Source organism: Symphodus melops (assembly GCF_947650265.1).
Source record: "Symphodus melops genome assembly, chromosome: 5".
In the NCBI taxonomy this organism is placed as follows: Eukaryota; Metazoa; Chordata; class Actinopteri; order Labriformes; family Labridae; genus Symphodus; species Symphodus melops.
The window spans coordinates 22,907,581-22,924,769 of record NC_136695.1 but is presented as its reverse complement, the minus strand read 5'-3'; the positions used below and the strand labels follow the sequence as shown (position 1 = coordinate 22,924,769).

At 45.9% G+C, this 17,189-nt stretch overlaps 2 protein-coding genes across 8 annotated transcripts in view; one reads left to right on the top strand and one right to left on the bottom strand.

The window, feature by feature from the left end:
• The first annotated feature begins 262 nt into the window (after nucleotides 1–262).
• Nucleotides 263–6,668, top strand: znf526 (zinc finger protein 526). Of its 2 annotated transcripts, none has more exons than XM_079344583.1 (8): nucleotides 263–402; nucleotides 869–1,204; nucleotides 1,325–1,494; nucleotides 2,995–3,090; nucleotides 3,206–3,978; nucleotides 4,071–4,206; nucleotides 4,285–5,913; nucleotides 6,120–6,668. In XM_079344583.1, the coding sequence occupies exons 2-8, from the start codon at nucleotides 907–909 to the stop codon at nucleotides 6,285–6,287; spliced, it is 3,270 nt and encodes a 1,089-aa protein (XP_079200709.1). In that variant the 5' UTR covers nucleotides 263–402; nucleotides 869–906; the 3' UTR covers nucleotides 6,288–6,668. The 2 variants fall into 2 exon arrangements, with proteins under 2 accessions (XP_079200709.1, XP_079200710.1); XM_079344584.1 differs by having other exon boundaries at nucleotides 349–457.
• A 180-nt stretch (nucleotides 6,669–6,848) lies between these two features.
• Nucleotides 6,849–17,189, bottom strand: part of cicb (capicua transcriptional repressor b) — a 38,074-nt gene continuing 27,733 nt past the window's right edge. For 5 of the 6 annotated variants that reach the window (XM_079344577.1, XM_079344576.1, XM_079344580.1 and 2 more), the window contains exons 10-21: nucleotides 16,912–17,009; nucleotides 15,774–16,788; nucleotides 15,246–15,385; nucleotides 14,925–15,079; nucleotides 13,012–13,202; nucleotides 11,004–11,474; nucleotides 10,548–10,918; nucleotides 10,272–10,429; nucleotides 10,014–10,174; nucleotides 9,623–9,757; nucleotides 9,004–9,135; nucleotides 6,849–8,916 (exon numbers count right to left, since the gene is read on the bottom strand). In XM_079344577.1, coding sequence (XP_079200703.1) covers nucleotides 8,630–8,916; nucleotides 9,004–9,135; nucleotides 9,623–9,757; nucleotides 10,014–10,174; nucleotides 10,272–10,429; nucleotides 10,548–10,918; nucleotides 11,004–11,474; nucleotides 13,012–13,202; nucleotides 14,925–15,079; nucleotides 15,246–15,385; nucleotides 15,774–16,788; nucleotides 16,912–17,009 — 3,314 coding nt within the window. In that variant the 3' untranslated portion in view covers nucleotides 6,849–8,629. The remainder of the gene's footprint in view (nucleotides 8,917–9,003; nucleotides 9,136–9,622; nucleotides 9,758–10,013; nucleotides 10,175–10,271; nucleotides 10,430–10,547; nucleotides 10,919–11,003; nucleotides 11,475–13,011; nucleotides 13,203–14,924; nucleotides 15,080–15,245; nucleotides 15,386–15,773; nucleotides 16,789–16,911; nucleotides 17,010–17,189) is intronic. The other variant, XM_079344578.1, reaches the window with a different exon arrangement.

Sequence of the window (17,189 nt, the reverse complement as noted above, 5' to 3'; positions counted from 1 at the left end):
AAAAAACACAATACTTGATTGACAGTGATTCTGTCCAATCCCAGATGGTGAAATGTGCGAGTCTACCGCATTGGGCGGGTTTCCATATCACACGAATGGAGTCGATCGGCGAGCAAACGTTTCATTACACGCTTTGAAATGAAATTTCCAACGGGCAGTTTTTAAAGATTTCATTTCCATGCCGCTGCCGACGACGACCAAACACTATGAAAAGTCACTGGCTCGTGTAAATTAAGGGGACTTCACGAGGGGATGTCCAACAAGAGTAAATGTGAGTCGAGGATAAAGAAGGGCCCGCCGACATAGCCGGAGAGCTTCGGGGAAAAGTGGGTAGCGCCGCCTGACGGACCGCCCGACGAACCCGGGGAGCCGCCGTCAGGAAACCGCGGTGCCGAGAAACAGGTCGGCAATATCGGAGGGAGCGCCGCCAACAGCTCTCCATATGCCATCGCACACTGTAAACAAAGATATTAATCACATTTGGGGAGAGATCAGGCAATGATTAGCTTTTGCGTAGTGGTCGTTTTATTAGCAGTAGCATTTGTAAAGCTAACGGGCTGATATTGCGATGTTTTTTTTCCGAGGGATTCTTTTTGTCATATTGTCTTTGCAAACACTGTCTTTATGTCTATATATCGACCCATTCATACTACCGTGCTGTTCTAAAATACAGAAACCATACATATTATTGTATGTCTACAACAAAAGTGCTCATGTGTATGTTGGAGAAGCGAAGGGTTTGCATGCTGTGTGTATTTGTTTTTGCACAGGTGTAATCTGTAATTGACGTTCATTGGTTAGAAACAGCAGTGGCATTTCAGGTGAACTCTCACACTTCATCTCTTTGCCCTTCTTCCATTTTATACAGCTAACATAAGACTACACACTTTGCAACCCTGTATCAGCATGGCTGAGCAACAGCAGGAGGCAGAGGATGTATATGTGGAGCACCAGTACATGTGCAGCGAGTGCCATCAGCTCTTCAACACCCTCGAGGATGTGCTGATCCACCAGCAGATCCACACAGGCCAGGAGGGGGAAGGGGATGTTGGGGAGGCTATGACCATCCATAGTGTCCATGAGATGGGGCAGACACAACAGTACCAGTGTCTGGAGTGTGGGGCCCTCCTCGTAAACCCGGAGGAGCTGCTGCAGCACCAGGAGATGCACATGAGGGAGGCAGGGATGGAGCTGGAGCAGCAAGGTAAGAGATGGGATAGATGAATAATGTATGTATGGGGGAAACAAATGCACGGGGGAACTTGCAAGCTTGTTTTGGTGTAAATAAGCATGCTCATGGTTGATGGATTTGATCGATCCGCAGGGCTGTGTGAGGTTTTGGAAGCTGAGGAAGTAGGGTCGGAGTCTCAGGTGTCAGGGCCTGTGCAGTACCAGTGTCTTGACTGTCTGGCTCTGTTTGACTCACCTGACACCTGGCTAGAGCACAGACGCACCCACAGCAGGAGCAGCACACACAGTACTACAGAGACCATGGTAAGGGACCAAACACTGCACATGATGGGTGTATTGAACTTCATAGTAAATCAAATGTAGCTTGTTGTTTTTTATCTGGAAAGTACAAACAAGTAAAAAATGTGTTATCTGAACAATATATTCTGTATACTCTTTCAAATTATTAATTCGACGAAACAGACGAGTGCAGAAGTCTAAATTTATATTTTCTGTTTAAATAAGTTGCTTCCGTCATTGATAGTAAAGTGGTACATTTTGTTGGCCTGATTGCTCCTAGATTGTGTTTGCTAACACAATTGTTACTCATCTTGTGTGATGTCGATTTGTGTTGGAGGTTTTTGGAATTCAAAGCAGTTTGCATGCATCATGAAATGTTAACTTTAGGATTTAATGATATCGGTTTAAATCTCATTGCACAGGAGTTGTCAAACATGTTGAATATTGGTGACAGTCATCCCTTTGCATATTGCTGAGTCCTTTCAAAACATGTATGACAAAAGCAAAATAGATTATGGGAAATATTTTGAAACAAATTCTCCCTAAATCACTTGATCAGGACAGTGTTTTTCCCAGGAAGATTTCTCCTCGCTCTGACTTGGCAAACATTTCATTTGGGTCAGACTCGTATACTCGAGACTGCGTTCAGATGGCTTCAAAGTGAAACATTCATCTTGTGGATTTGGGTTGTGTAGGCCAGCACAGGCCTGTAGTGTTGCTGCAGCTTCTCTGTAATTGTAGAAAACAGTAGTTGTAATGTGTCACAGCAGACCTCACGTCTCCAAAACACCAGATGATTATCTTAAGGAGAGATCTTTATCAAACATTACTTATTTATGTACTTATTCTTCTGTTGACTTATTTACTTTCTGTGCCTTACTGATTACAAAAATAGACTTAAAGGATAGAGTAGGTAGAAATGTTCGCTGCAGCTTGTAAACACGACATTCAAACTGTAGCCACTCATCCTGGACGCATCGCCACCAAAGAGGCACGCCGTCTGCAACACTAAGCGCGTGCACGTTTACTGCATGTATGTAAACTGCAAGCTACCTTTCCAAAAGGGCTATTACATTTGTAATGGAAAAGTCGATAATGAAGCAAACCGCCAGTGTTGGACACCTGCCTGTCCCACAGAAAACAGGCCAAATACGGAATGGAAGGTTGACCTTCATTTTGGAACAAGCTTTATCCACGTGGCGTTTCCCCTCACGATGATTATCCTCTCTTCTCTGCCTCCATGTCTGCAGCCGTCATGTTTGTCAGTTTGAATTGTTATTACTCCCAAACACACCTGCATGCTGTCATTGGCTGGGAGATTAACACTGGCTCCCCACGAGGAAATATCCCAACTCAAACAAAAAAACACAAAACATCTAAATACAGACGGCAGACACAGTCAGCACCAATTATGTATGGCGGCCTATAAGTGATGATTTAGCTGCATTACTTTTGTAGGTATTTAGGAAAAACTTGGTGACTTATCTTGAACTTTTTGTTATTTCTTTTGGTGTCTTGCAACAGGAGTATGTGCTACAGCCTGATGGCACCGTCACTCCTCTAAACAGTATGCAGAACTACGTACTGAGTGAGCAGCAGGCTGGGGAGATCTTAGCACAGGTACTTGGTATTGTAATAACCTCAAAACGGAGAAACAGATTGAACATCTGCACAGTGGGTTTCAGGTCCTTTTTTTCTCAAATTGAGTTTCTTTACATGTTGGTGTGTTTTTCAGGTACTTGCCCAGCAGCAACAACAACAGAAAAAAAGGCAATCTGCCCCCAAACTTGCTGCTCCCTCTCGTTCCGCCTTGCTACCTCCAGTGACAGCCACCCCAGGCTCGGCCACCATGCACCTGCAGATCCTCACAGCCCAGGCTCTGGCCGATAACTCCAACAGCCCCGGTCAGCGTCGCTCCAAGCTGCCCCCTCTGCTACCTGCCGTGGCCAGACGCTCTGCCGCAAAGCTGGGGGTCCTGGAAAACGGTGTCCAGAGACTTGAGTTAAGGTTGGCCCCTGGCGTCCAGGGCGACACCCAGCAGCAGCAAACAGAGGTGGTGGTCATCCACCCTTACGAGTGCTCTGAGTGCTCCCTTCTCTTCCAGACCCCAGAGGACTTCCTCCAGCACCAAGGGGAGCACTTCCTGGGTCAGGACAAAGAAAGCGGAGAGCCAGGTGTCATGGGGAGCTTTGAGGAGCTGCGCGGGAGAGAGGAGACGATGGAAAGAGTGGAGGACATCCGGGTCAGAGTAGCAGAGAAGAGAGCAACAGTCTGGGCAAGACCCCAACAGTGTGAGCTCTGCAACCGCACCTTCACATCGGTCAACCGGCTCGCCGCTCACAAGCGCGTGCATGAGCAGGGAACGCACGAATGTCCAGAGTGTGGCAAGGTGTTCAAGAAGGCTACATCCCTGCAGACACACATGCGCACACACTCCGGGGTAGCCAGGTATCTGTGTGTGGACTGTGGCAACGGCTTCACTACTGAGATGACTCTCATCATGCACAGGTAAAAGACTCGTCAGCTGCAGGAAAACAGTACGAGAGTGACAGCTGATGTCAACTTTGATCCTCTTCCATCTCTTTCTTGTTATCTTGCAGGAAGTCCCACACTGCAGACCCACTTCACAAGTGTCAGTTCTGCAACAAAACCTTCACCAACATGACCAAGTACCTCTACCACCGCAGAACTCACCTTAACCGTGATCTGTCAGGCACATCTGCCCCTGTCTCAACGGTATGAACATTTTTACATATTTCCACAACCTGAAATTTGTATAATGTTTCAGGTCGAGTTACGCCTGTTTTCTCCTAGGTCTCTGCTCCAAGAAGAGCATCTCTCTCTGCCCTCGCCATTCTACAGAGAGCAAGAGAGAAGAAGAATTCCCAGACTGCTGAGGTCAACATGAACCTGCTGGCCCCTCTCACTGAAGACGAGATGGAAAAACTGGGAGAAGATCTAGTCCAAAGCTCTCAGAGCAAAGAGGGAGGAAGTGAAGAGGAGCAGCAGACTGAGGAGGACATCATGGAGGTGTCTGCTCCGTCTGAAGTCAACACCGAAGAGCCCAAGCAGGTGGAGGATGCCACCAAATCTGGTTCAGCTACAGACTCTGCTTCCCTGGAAAACTCAGGTGTTGGAGGTACTTCTAACACTGCTGATCCAGCAGAAGCTGCTCCAGCTGCATCTTCAGACAAAGGATCTTTTTCCTGTCGCTCTTGCTCGAAAACCTTTTCCTCCCAGCTTCAGCTTGTCCATCATCGAAGGAAGTCCCATGTCACAGAGCGAACCTTTGTCTGCGGCATCTGTGGCAAGTCCTTCAAGAAGCAAATCCACGTACGCAACCACATCCGCACTCACACTGGCGAACGGCCCTTTCAGTGTTCTGACTGCGGCAAAACCTTCTCATCTCTGGCCAATCTGATGAGGCACAACCTCATCCACTCTGGCGTGCGACCTTACCGCTGCGACGTCTGCCACCGCTCCTTCTCTCAGTCCTCCAACCTACGTCAGCACAGTCTGCTGCACTCAAACTCCAAGGCACTGAGTTGCCCCGACTGCCCCGCCACCTTTCGCTGGCCCACCAAGTTAGCGGCACATCGCTACACCCAACACCCAGGAGCACCGGCCCCTTTCCCATGTCCTCACTGTGAGGCCGGCTTCCTGTCAAGAAGGCAGAGAGACAGCCACTGTCTGGAACAGCACCCCACACAGAAGCAGGAAGGGGAAGGCACTCACATGGAAAAAGAGACACTAAGTCAGTCCGAGTCGGTGACAGATTTGACCTCAGAGCCCTCCACTTCAACTCCACAAGAGACGGAATCCGGGGATTCAGCCACTCTATTGAGAGGAGGTCTAGATTGCAACATGTGCGGAAAGAAGCTAAATTCTCCTGCCAATCTGCGCCTTCACAGACTCAGTCACTTTGCCCTAGGCCCTGGGCGGCCACGCTGCACTGCAGGCAAGCGGCCCAAAGCCCACCAATGCCCAATCTGTGGCAAACTGTTTGTGTCTTCTTCAGGAGTTGTACTCCACCAGAGAGTCCACACTGGCGAGCGGCCCTTCCCCTGCCAAGTGTGCGGCAAGCGTTTCCGTCAGAACACACACCTCCGCGAGCACTTGCGCACACATTCGGGCGAACGGCCATTTCGCTGTGAAATATGCGGAAAGGGTTTCATCCAGAGTATGCACCTGGCTGAACACCGGCGCACGCACACGGGAGAACGGCCGCACGTGTGTCCGCAGTGTGGCAAAGCATTCAAGACCTTCTCCAACCTGAGGAACCACAAGAAAACCCACGCCCGGCAGCAAAGGCTGGACGAACAGGCGGCTGGCAAGGCTGCCATGGAGACCAACACTGCTGTGGCGGTGGTTGATGCTTCGGTGGTGCAAGTAGCTAATGGGCAGCCTCAGGTGATCCAGATCCAAGCCTCAGATCTCCAGCAGGTTAGAATTGATCTCTCAAGTGCCCTCAAACTGAAAAAGGCTGATATTGAAAGGTCAGACGTGAAACTAGCATGAGCTAACATAACGGGAATAGAGGAACTATATTATGTTTACTGTCAAAGTGTTGAGTTTGAACCGTTATTGTCCATGTATCCAGCTTCTCCTGTTTGTTAAAGTAATCCTGAGCTCTGTTTCCTTGCTCTTAGGGACAGGGCACTCCTACCATCATGTGCAATGAGTTTGGTGAGACCATAGCGATCATTGAGACCAGCGAGGGCGGGGCACTCCCTCTGGAGCAGGCCTTGGAGATCTATCACACAGCTTTGGAGAACGGCCTCGCCATGGATACTCTGGACGGTCTGCAGATCCTCTAAAGAAGCTCATGACAAAAACTTGTTTTTTTCAGTTGCTGAATTTGATGATGGTAAATGTCTTCACACTGCCTGAAACAACCTGTTCAGTAATGTTTAACTGGAAGTGAATAATTAAGAACTGGACATTTTTAGTTCACCAAAAAGGCCAAAGTAATTTGACTTCCCTCTTACAAAGCTGTAACAGGGATCAGTACAAGATTGCATTAAAATGATGCTTTCTAAATGTAGATATGGATGATCAGGAGTAAGGATCATTGGTTGTGCCTAAGAACATATTTGTATGATTCATTTATATGATTTGGATGTGATTTTTTTTTTCTTGTTCAAAGGCTGAAGAAGTATCCTGCTGTAAATATGTGATCAATAAATGTTTTTTTTTCATGATTGGTAACAGGATCTGCTTCAACATATCATTACAGGTAAATGATAATTCACCGCGTGCTCTCACGATGTTCATTGGCTGCTGGTGAACCAAAAAATGCAGCATTTGAACAACAGTCTTGAATCTGATGTTGTGCAAAAGAAAAAGATGAACGTTCACCTCGCCAGCGATGAGATCACTTTAATTGAACATCTATTTTTATTTGCATACTGAAAGTTACAGATACAAACTTAAATTATTCATAGAAATTCCCCTCTCGTTTACTGGAACAGCAGAACAAAGAGTTCAACACAAACATTAATAGCCATATTTATTGTCGGTTTTTTTTTCCATCTCAGTTTTACTTCTGGCAATGGTTGTCTTAAAAGGCAACTCATGTTCAATGATAGATTTTTCCTTATCAATAATATAATGAGTCTTCTGACTCTACAGTAATTATTTACAACACAGCCAAGTCTTGCACAAAGACAACCAGTATAAGATCCTACCAGCTCGTTTAATTCTTAAGCCTCCCCTCACTTCCCCAAGGTTTCTCTCCGTCTGTCTAAAAAAATCTGGAGAGAGAGCAATAAAGTGACAGAGAGGAAGGAGATGTACAAGTGTCCATAGTATAGAATCAAACTAAGCGAGGGACAAGCATACGGGTGGTTTAAACAAACATACGGCTTCTTACAGTTGAAATAATATAAAAAGGTCCACATTGTGTTTGTCCTCCTTGAAGTGAATAAAAATGAACTGCACCGCAGATCCTTGCTGAGGTGAGAGGCCAGTCAAGGGAAGACCACAACGGAGGAACTGTACAGGTGTGGAGCAGCGTCTCACCTGCCTCCAAAAGAAGAAATACTTTAAAAAAAAAAAGAGCACAAGAAATCAACAGCTGGCAAAAATGACTAAACAAAGGGCCAAGGTTCACTGCAATGCTATGAGGAGTAATAATAATAACCATAGGAAGAATACAACAACAAACTTAATATGATGTTAAATACAAATCAAAACCCTTTAAAAAAGTTAATAAAACTGCTTGGCAACAGAGGATTAAGGCTTGAATCAGCCTGACCTCTACGACTAGGAGCCATGATGTGCCGGTTGACTCTGACCCTCCTCCGTCCTTCATGGCTAACAAATGAGAGGCACAGGAATGCTTGGTTCCTACCTACTGGCATGTGCTAGGGTCAGTCGCAAGAAGGGAGGACTTGGCCAGACAGGTAACTGTAGGAATGATGGCACTGCCAGAAGTCCACTAATGTTTAGTCACTCTCTTTCGACCTCCCCTGAAGTTCTACAGGTGAGAAATGAAATGCAGAGACAGATCTTTCCAGGTCCAAAAGGAAGAAGCTCTCGTCAATTCATATTGTTTCTGGCTTTTGAGGGCCCAGCCCCCTATGTCATCAGAAACATTTTCAAGCATACAACAGTTGAGTCTACATACCGCTTTCTCCTCAACTAGAGAACTGCCTTTAAACCATATCAATAACAATAACATTGAATGTCCTTAATTAAAACGGCTGACTTCATCCTCTCAGAACGTTTCTCGATCCAAAATGAGATTTCTATCTTCTTCATGGTGAATGATTGCAGCTGTACACAACGGTCCTTCTTTCACTGGCATTGATTGGAGAGTTCTCCAAGTTAGTTAATACAGAGTGCTAATTCAAGTGTGAAATTCAAACATCTGCAGGGTGTATTTGTTTATGTTTTGTGGTAGTTTTTGTGCCACTGGTTTTTAAGGTTCCTTTTTTTCTTTTTTTGGTATGAAGGGTCACAAATTACAAGATAAATGTCCCAGCATGGCAAACAAACATCTCTTAGTCTCACAGCTTAGCTGCTGAGGGGAAAAAAGAAACCAGGATGTGACCCAAGGAGAGTTCAGAGTGGGGGGAAAATGTTTGTTTGTTTGGGGGTTTTTTTAAAGAAATGATGGGGTTCAAAGGTGTGGCAGAAGCTGATCAGTCAGCATCCCTCATCTGGAGGAGTCTTGTGAGTCTCGTGGATCCTCAGGGCTCCCCTCAACCCCCTGATCCACATCATCGTCCTGCAGGTCCCCAACTCCTCGCACAGATCCCTCTCCTGACTGGCAGCCGGAAGGTCCAGGGAGACCGGCTGAGTCAGGAATGCCAAAGCCAGGGGCATCGGATGGAGTAGCTGTCTGCATGATCTTCTGTCGGACCTCCCGGATCTTCAGCTGCAGACAGACTTTGGTTGGAAAAATGTCCGAGTATCTTGTCTGGAAGGCTGCAGTGGCTTGAGCTGGAAACAAGACGACAGGACAACAGTAAATATTTGGAAGACTTATCCTGAACATGCTGTTACACATAATGAGTTTGTGTGTTATACCAGATGGAAAGAAGCCCTGCTCCTGGAACAGCTGCATGACCAGTGCCCTCCTCTGGTCCAGGGTTCGTCTCAGGGACGAGTACGGCACCTTGTCAAACTCCAGTTCTGCTAGGATGTCTTCTCCGTCTGTGGCTGGGAAAGAGACAATACAAGTTTAGTTCTTAGAAAACAAATCATGTCTATCTCATGTTCTTCTAAGTGCCTCATCATCACCAAAGCTCTTTTGAGAGTGATCATCAGCAACAGCACTTTAACTAAGCCCAGCCGTACATTCTTATTGATTCTGTAATGCCGTATTGGTGATTCAGTCCTTGAAATATATAAAGCCTTATGGTGTAGCAGAAGAACCACATGTAGAGGAAAAGCTTCACTACACACAAAGCGTGCCAACTCTGCCAATCGCCTCTCGTACCTCTAACTCCTCTGTTGTTAACTCTGATGGTGGGATCACTTTGTTCCCCCGGTTACGCCTCAGTGACATTCACAGTGAAGGCGAGACGTAAATGGAGTTAAATATTGTGCCATGAACAGGCAGTCTTAAAAATGTGGAACAAATTTGAGATAACTCTTGAAAGCACTAAAAAAAAAAAAAAGAATTCTTTCCTTCGCTGTGTCTTACCTGCTCGGTCGAAGGTAAAGATGTCGCCCTCACACTTGGCAGCACTTTTTGGTGTGTTTGGCTCGGAGCTGCAGCTTGAGCGCCGCCGACTCTTTCTCTTGGGAGAGACTTGTTCATCAGTGGCTGAGTCCAAATCTAAAGGTGCACAGAAAATAACCTTAAAATCCAAGAAACCACTGTGAGAGTTACAATGAAACAAACCTTTATAAAATACAATGTACAGTTTAAAACCATGTAACTGGGCCAATACTTTGAGTTTATCTCTTGTCAAGGAAGAATTTATTTCATGTGCTATTAGTCAAATGTGTGCATTCTCATGAATATTGGAACAACTACAACAATACTATAAAGACATTTTTTCTGTGTTGAATGCAGAAAATGGGATCAACACCTGTCGAGTTCTTCCTCTTGCGGCGATAGCTGCCTAGGATGGCGCGAGGGGAAGTGGCCAGACTTTGCAGGGTGGGTGAGGGCAGAACTTCCTCAGGCCGAAATTCGGGCAGCTCGGCAAAGCGCTCCTCAAAGTACACCTCCGACAGCACCCTGCCAGACCAGCAAGCACACACACACAAAATACACAGTATACATACGCAGTCCAACAATCTTCAGAATGACCCTGGACAGAAGATTCACAAAAATGTCAACTCACTTGTCCACAGAGTCAAATGTCTTCTTCAGAGGTGGCGGACGGGATTTGACCTTTTTGGGTATTGGGGCATCTTTGTCAGTCTGTGGGGGTGGAAGGGCGGAATCTGTGGTTGATGGAGGCGGGAGAGGAGAGGAGGGGAGGGACTCCTTCCATCCAGTCTGTGGAAAAAGTCACAGATGTGTTATGTGGCAACACAACCTTTGAAGTTTCTTCTTACTATGTTTGAGCTAAAAAAAAAAAAAAAAAAAAAAAAAGCCAATCTGTGATTCCTCTCACCTCTTTGGTGGTTGTGCTTTCCCTGCTCCGCGTTTCAGAGGAGTCTGCTGCACTGGAGCCCTCCGGCGCTCTGTCAGAGGAGGGAGGCTCTTCAGCTGGATGTGTTGTTGGAGACCCTGATTGCCCTGCAGGCTCAGGGTCAAAAGAGAAATTGGAAGAGGCTGCAGCGTCCCTCTCCTTTTCTCGCTCCCGATCTTGCTCTCTTTCTCTCTCTCGCTCCCTCTCTCGTTCCCTTTCCTTCTCCCTCTCTCTCTCTTTTCCCCGGCCCCCTCCTTCATAGCTGCCCACGGGGATGTTCGCCACCATCGCCTTCACCTTCTGTGGGGTTCTGACTGGAAGCTGGGTTAGTTTGGGTGTGCCGGGTGGATTAGCTGAAAAGAAAAAGAAAGGGTTTATTATTAATGCTAGATTTAACGATGAATTAGGAAACTGTCAAATTAAGCTTTTAACAAATACCAGATGTTTGGATCTGAGGTGGAGGACTGCAGGGCCTAATGGACGCAGATGAACCACTGGGAGGTGCCACTGAGCTGCTGGAGATCTGCGACTGCCTCTCCAGTTGTCTTTCAGAGTGCATGAGCAGTTCTGTCTGCCTCTCAGCCTGTCTGTCTGTGTGTCGATCTGCAGGTCTGTCCGGGAGCAGGTGTCTGTCTGCCTGTCTGTCTGGATGAAGCTGAGCATGTGGGTGTGTGACTGTTGTTGCTGTTGCTGTGTATTTGGACAGGATGTGAGGGGAAGCACTGGAGGGGCTGGAGACGGAGTAGACCACGCTGGGGGGTACTGCTGTCATAGAGACCACCCCTGTTGCCATGGTGACACTAGGGGAAGGAGGGTAGATTGCGGTGACTATCTGGCCGCCAGAGACTGAAGCAGGGGCTGATGTGGAAGGTGATGGAGACTGAGCTGTAGCCAGGAGTGGAGGCTGACCTGGATTCAGGAAAAAGTCCAAATATTGACACACTGAGAATTTCAACATGAACTTCACAGTAAAATCCATAATTTAAGACAAACTTTTAATACCTATTTTTATCATCTAAAAAGTTGGCTGTATTTTATAAACTGGAGCAGCTAAGATACCAGAATAAAATGCTGAAACGCAAGTCAACCATTACCCACTGCACGCGATCCAACGCAAATGATAATTCATCCCCATGTTACGAGCTGACACAGACCAGTCGAGCAGAGTTTTCTACCTCACATCAGGCATTTAAAGAAAAAGTTAATAAACATTGTGGAGCGCTCTTTTGATTGAAAAACTCTAGAGTTTAACGAGTGACCTGCAGAGGTGGGCAGCCCAGCACACGGGCTGTGAGTCTGTACTTCACAAAAAAAAAAGTGGTGAATGCTAAAGGTTAGCCGTTGTCTAAAATTCTAATATAATAATATTTTGTTTTCATTAAAAACATGGCTCACTCTCCCTTTGGTAATTTTACCATCCATTGTCTACTCAGTTGTTCATCAAATGGGGAGTACTGATAGGCTAATAGTTAGTACAAAGGAGTGCAACAATATAACAGCGTTTAAGCTTCCAACCCTGAGCGTGACAGGATAGAAAAGCCGCTGTGTGAATATGATGAATTGTAGCCAACAATTTAAACTGAGGGAGCCATGTTTCAGTAGTGATAGTTCTAAAGGCTCAGTGGAAACACAGATCTATATTGTTTCTTTTATTTTCATTCATGCAAGAACTCATCTGAGGTCTAAGCCTTTTTTTAAGATTGTAACTGAGGGTAGATTTTCCCTCAGTTACAATTGAGCTGGAATATATTTTGTAACACAGTTACAGCAGCTTATGTTAATGCTCATGTCATTCCTAACATGCAAATAAAATAATAAAATAATGCAAATATATATATATATATATATATATATATATATATATATATATATATATATAAGGTTTCCCTACAGCCCATTTTTTTTATGAGTAAATGCCTTTAACATAAACCCGTTTAAGTTCCATCACATAGTGTAGGAGAGAACTCAGAGTGATGCATTCAGACGACATGGATTTAAGGGTGCTTTCATCTGTCATTGTGTAGTGTTCTGCCTTGTGCAGGACAAGACATGCAGCATATTCTAAAGCAAAGTTACACTCAGAAATGGCAGCAGATTTAGTGTGTTTAAATGTATTAAAGGGAAAGAATGAAGTACATTCAAAGCAGACTGGAGGCATAGTTTGAGGTTTGTTGAAACCAGTCTACTACAACTCCATGCCTAAGGTTTTTTTCTCATAGCAGAACGGGAAAAACAAAATAAAAACAACAATGGGCAATGATTTCTGTGGTTTGAGTTTGGAATAACAAAAAATTATACAGGGCAACATGTTGTTGGATTTGTGACACAGGGCGGTTCTTTGTCAACCACTGTTGTATAACATAAACCTAAATACATTTCATATGCAAACAACACAAAACTGGCACATCAAGAACATAATCAGTGTGTTTCTCTCCACAGTACTGACCCGCAATCAGCGGCTGAACCAGCGTCTGTCCAGGTGGTGCAATGGCTGTGAACCCGAGTGTTGCTAGGGGCGATGGAACATATGCAGATCCAGCCACTGGCACGGCTTGCTGGGTGGTGGAGGAGCCTGTTGTCGTGGAGACCAGAGGCAGAGTGGATGGGACCCCTGGAGTGGACTGGACGTAGGTGATCCTGGATGGCACATAAAAGAAAAGAAAAGTGGCGATTAGAAATAAAGATGTAAAAGGAGAGGGAAGAAGGAACGGTGACATTTCTGTGATGAAAATGTCAACTGCAGAAGAGGTGACAGGATGTGTGGAGATACAACAATGAGCCAGGACAGGAAAAGAGGGAACAGAGATGTGATTAGAAAGAAAGAGGAAGACAAAAAAAGAAGTGCTGCAGTGAGGGTCAGAGGGTGAGTGTACATCACAGCGAGCAGCACAGGATGACTAGTGCTGTTTGTGTGTATGTGTGTGTGTGTGTGTGCTCGGAGTTAAGAGGTAGTGTGGGGGTGGCAGGCTGAGCCAACTAGGGCCACCAGCAGCATGACTAACACATCCAGAATAGAGCTGCACTGCTACAGCTGCACCCCTGTCGGAGTTTTTGTTTCTGCTATTGTCTGCTCACTTTGGTTTAGGAAATGTGGAAGTCCCTGGCATACGAACAATACAACAAACATATACGCTGTTTAATTTCAATTTTGTCGTCTTCCTAATCTCACTTACTTAAATCCATAAAGCATAAGAACATTAATAAAAGTTATCCGAAAAAGGCTGGAGTTTTGATCCCTCAATAAAGTGTCAACTGTCACAGAAATCACTAAAAAGCTTTCTTTTTTTTTTTTTCTTTTTGAAAGGGAGCATGGTGCTTATTCGTTCAAAAGAGGAAACGGGTTAGGGATCTGCCATTTAGTTGGAAGGGCTTTGACACTTGCAGAAATGTCCTCTCAAACTCTGAATATTTCCCGGAGGAGCTGTGTACACGTGAACACAAACAGCTGAATATTTCAGACTTCACCCCCAGTATTTTTTCAGCAAGTCGGAGTGAGCTGATGTGAGAACGCAGCAGGATAATCTCCGGAGAAATCACCTCGAGCTAATAGGAGGACGGAGTGACGTTTCTATACTGTGACTGCTGCACGATGCACAGAGTGTCTGCCATTACGACGCACAAGATTAAACAGCTGCATTAGTTTTCTTTTAGCACTGACATAAAAGGAAAATGTTCTCATTATAGCGTTGTATAGCGGACCGTGTTGTTCTTTTAGGTCCCGTCTTAAATTGTTGGATTAATCAATCTGTTAAAGAATAAACAACAACTCTCCCACTGTGGTGGTTATGATTGCTCTTTTATTTCCTTAAAAAGGAAATAGATATTTCATGTTGCACTTTTGTCATATAAACAGAAGGAGTTTGTCTTACCACATATGAGTGTATCTAACCAAACGATCTCAGACACATAATACATGGCAACAGTAGTGACCATCAGTATTAACTTATCCCATTCCTGCATACTAATACAATGATGGCTCAGCAATGAGAGCAGCTGCAGGAGATGGGAATTGAACCTTCCATTCCACTGAGCCGCAGGGAGACGTGAATGTCTCAACGAGCACAGTGTTTTGACCAACAAATATAAAAGGAAGCCGAATGTGGAGAATTTAACAGACAGCTCTGTGCACTCTTTGTTTAGTATTTACTCATCAAAGAGATGGAATTATAACGGCTTCGTAAATATTTTAAGCTCATAGTAGTATGAAAGGCATTTGACACATTATTCCTGTCGTGGTCCATGCATAGAGCTGGCCAGATGTTATTAAGTAAGCAGTGAATGTCCTGGGGCTAAATGAGAAAAACAAAGGCTTGATGTGGAGGAATAAGATCCATGTTTATTCTTTGACGGTTTTCCAACCTGGTAGGCGCTGGTGGCAGGAGTACAGTCTGGGAGGGGGCTGATCCTGGGGCCACCACAGCAGCAGTGCCCACAGGGAACGGGCTGGCAGCATGGACGGCTCCACCCTGAGGCAGCTGTGATTGGACAACAGGCATGGGGGCTATCTGGATGATCTGGGCAGGCAGTAAAAAGAGGAAGCCATAAAGAAAGAAAAATGACAAATCCAATTATATAACAAGGGGAAGTGAAAGTGGTGAGCTCATGGTTTTCTTCTTAGTGCTACAACCAATAAGGAAAAAAGTTCTCATTTAAGCTTTCCCAGGGAAGGTGCTGACTGACCTTGCCTCCCGCCTGAGCACCATTCTGGACAGGAAGAGGTGGAGCCACGATGGGAAACTGCTGGGCTTGGGCTGGTGCAGTTCGTACTGTTGCCATGGGAACAAGCATTTTACCCTGGAGGACTGGAGACTGTGTTTGCACTAAGGTAAAAACAGAGACAGTGAAGGTGATTAGTATTAGAAGGCACAACAGAATAAGGGTGCACTCACACTCTGTTATCCATACAGCGCTGAAGCACGTTTATCATCCAAAGTCATGCAGATTATTTGACTAGTGTTAAGAGTGCACTTCCTTGACCCTGGAACAGGAGGAAGAGGTGCGCTTTGGCACGGTACCGTTGCTCATGCACGGGAAAATGTGGATATTACACAGCCTATAAATCAGTCACCACCCAGTTTGTACTGCGAGTTAGCTGTAGGGGGAACAATTGTGCTTCAACATGGGTTTAACTGGGCTACGTTTGAGTGCACCCTAATAGCTTTATGCAGTTCAGGCTTTGCCACGACACAGCTGCTCTGAAACTCTTACTTCGGGTTCCCGGGCTGACCACTCCCACCGCTCCCGATGAATATCCTGTCAGTGATCCCGGACCCTGCTGCTTTCCATTGGCCAGGGACACGTGAGTGGGTGGAGCTGTGGGCAGGTTGAAGAAACTGGTTGGCTGGCTGAGATGTTGAGGTGGACTCTTTGGATGGGTGCTGGTAGGTAAAGTGGGCAGGATATACTGAACTTGCGTGATGGCCTTGCCCCCTGGGGATGCGAGGGAAGACGCAGGAAGGAACTGGGGCTGAAGCAGGGATAGGGGCAAGGGCCCATTGGTTTGGCTTTGCGTTGCTGAAATAGCGGTGTGGGTGAAAGCATGTTGCTGGGAAGATTGAGGCTGGGAGGAGGGGGTGATGAGCTGCACAGCCGGTTGAGCAGAGAGAGCTCCTCCTAATACCAAATTAGTCACTACACCACCAGGGCCCACACCTGCAGCTACAGGATTAGGTGATGATGAAGAGTAGTACCCACCCCCTGTGGTAGCAGACATGCCTCCTGGCCCTGAACCAATCAGAAGTTGTGGTTGCTGGGGGGTCAGGGACTTCCTCTCTAATGGATGGGGGCTTGATGATGTGCCTCCATCTCTGGGTTTACTGGCAATTGGGAGTGGTGTGCTGATAACAGGACGCATAACGTTGGTCACCACTGTTGAGGCCACCCTTACAGTGCCGGTGCCAAGGAATGGGTTCGTTCCACTTGAGCCAACGGATGAGCATAGAGGCCCTCCAGCTGGAGAAGAGGAGATGACTGACTGGCCAGACGAGAGGGAGAGAGAAAAGGCTTGCACTCCTCCTCCTCCACCGTCACCCCCAAATGTGTCCTTATTCTCCCCCTCTCTTCTTTCCTTCCTTCTGTGATCTGAAAACACTCCACCTCCTGACCTCCCCTCATCATAGCGTTTGCTGGTGGGGTAAGAGGACAGAGAGACACTCCTGCCATGAGGGGATTGATGTGAGGAAGATGATATTGCAGAAGAGCAAATGACTGGAGCAAAAACTCTCTGGAAAAAAAATAAAATAAAAAAAAACACAGGGAAATTGAGTAAAAGATTTTGAGTATACAGGCATATCATTGAGCACAAAACAATTTTTAGATAACAGCAGAAACATGTCGGGCTAGTTACCTTCCGATCGCTTTCGTCTCCAGAACCGTTCTCGCTGTCACTATCAGTCACCCGCTCCTTACACTTGAGGTCTATGGAACTGCTAGGATAAGGGTCCTCTGTGAAAAAGAAACATACACTACAGCTCCACGAGATATTCCAATTTCTAATTCCATCCAACCATAGATCCATAGATTGTACTGCAAGACTCAATCAGCCCTCAATGCCAGTTATTAGCACACATGATCTATTTCTATTTTATGTTTACATTTCAATTAGATCTCAATATCCGCCAGTGA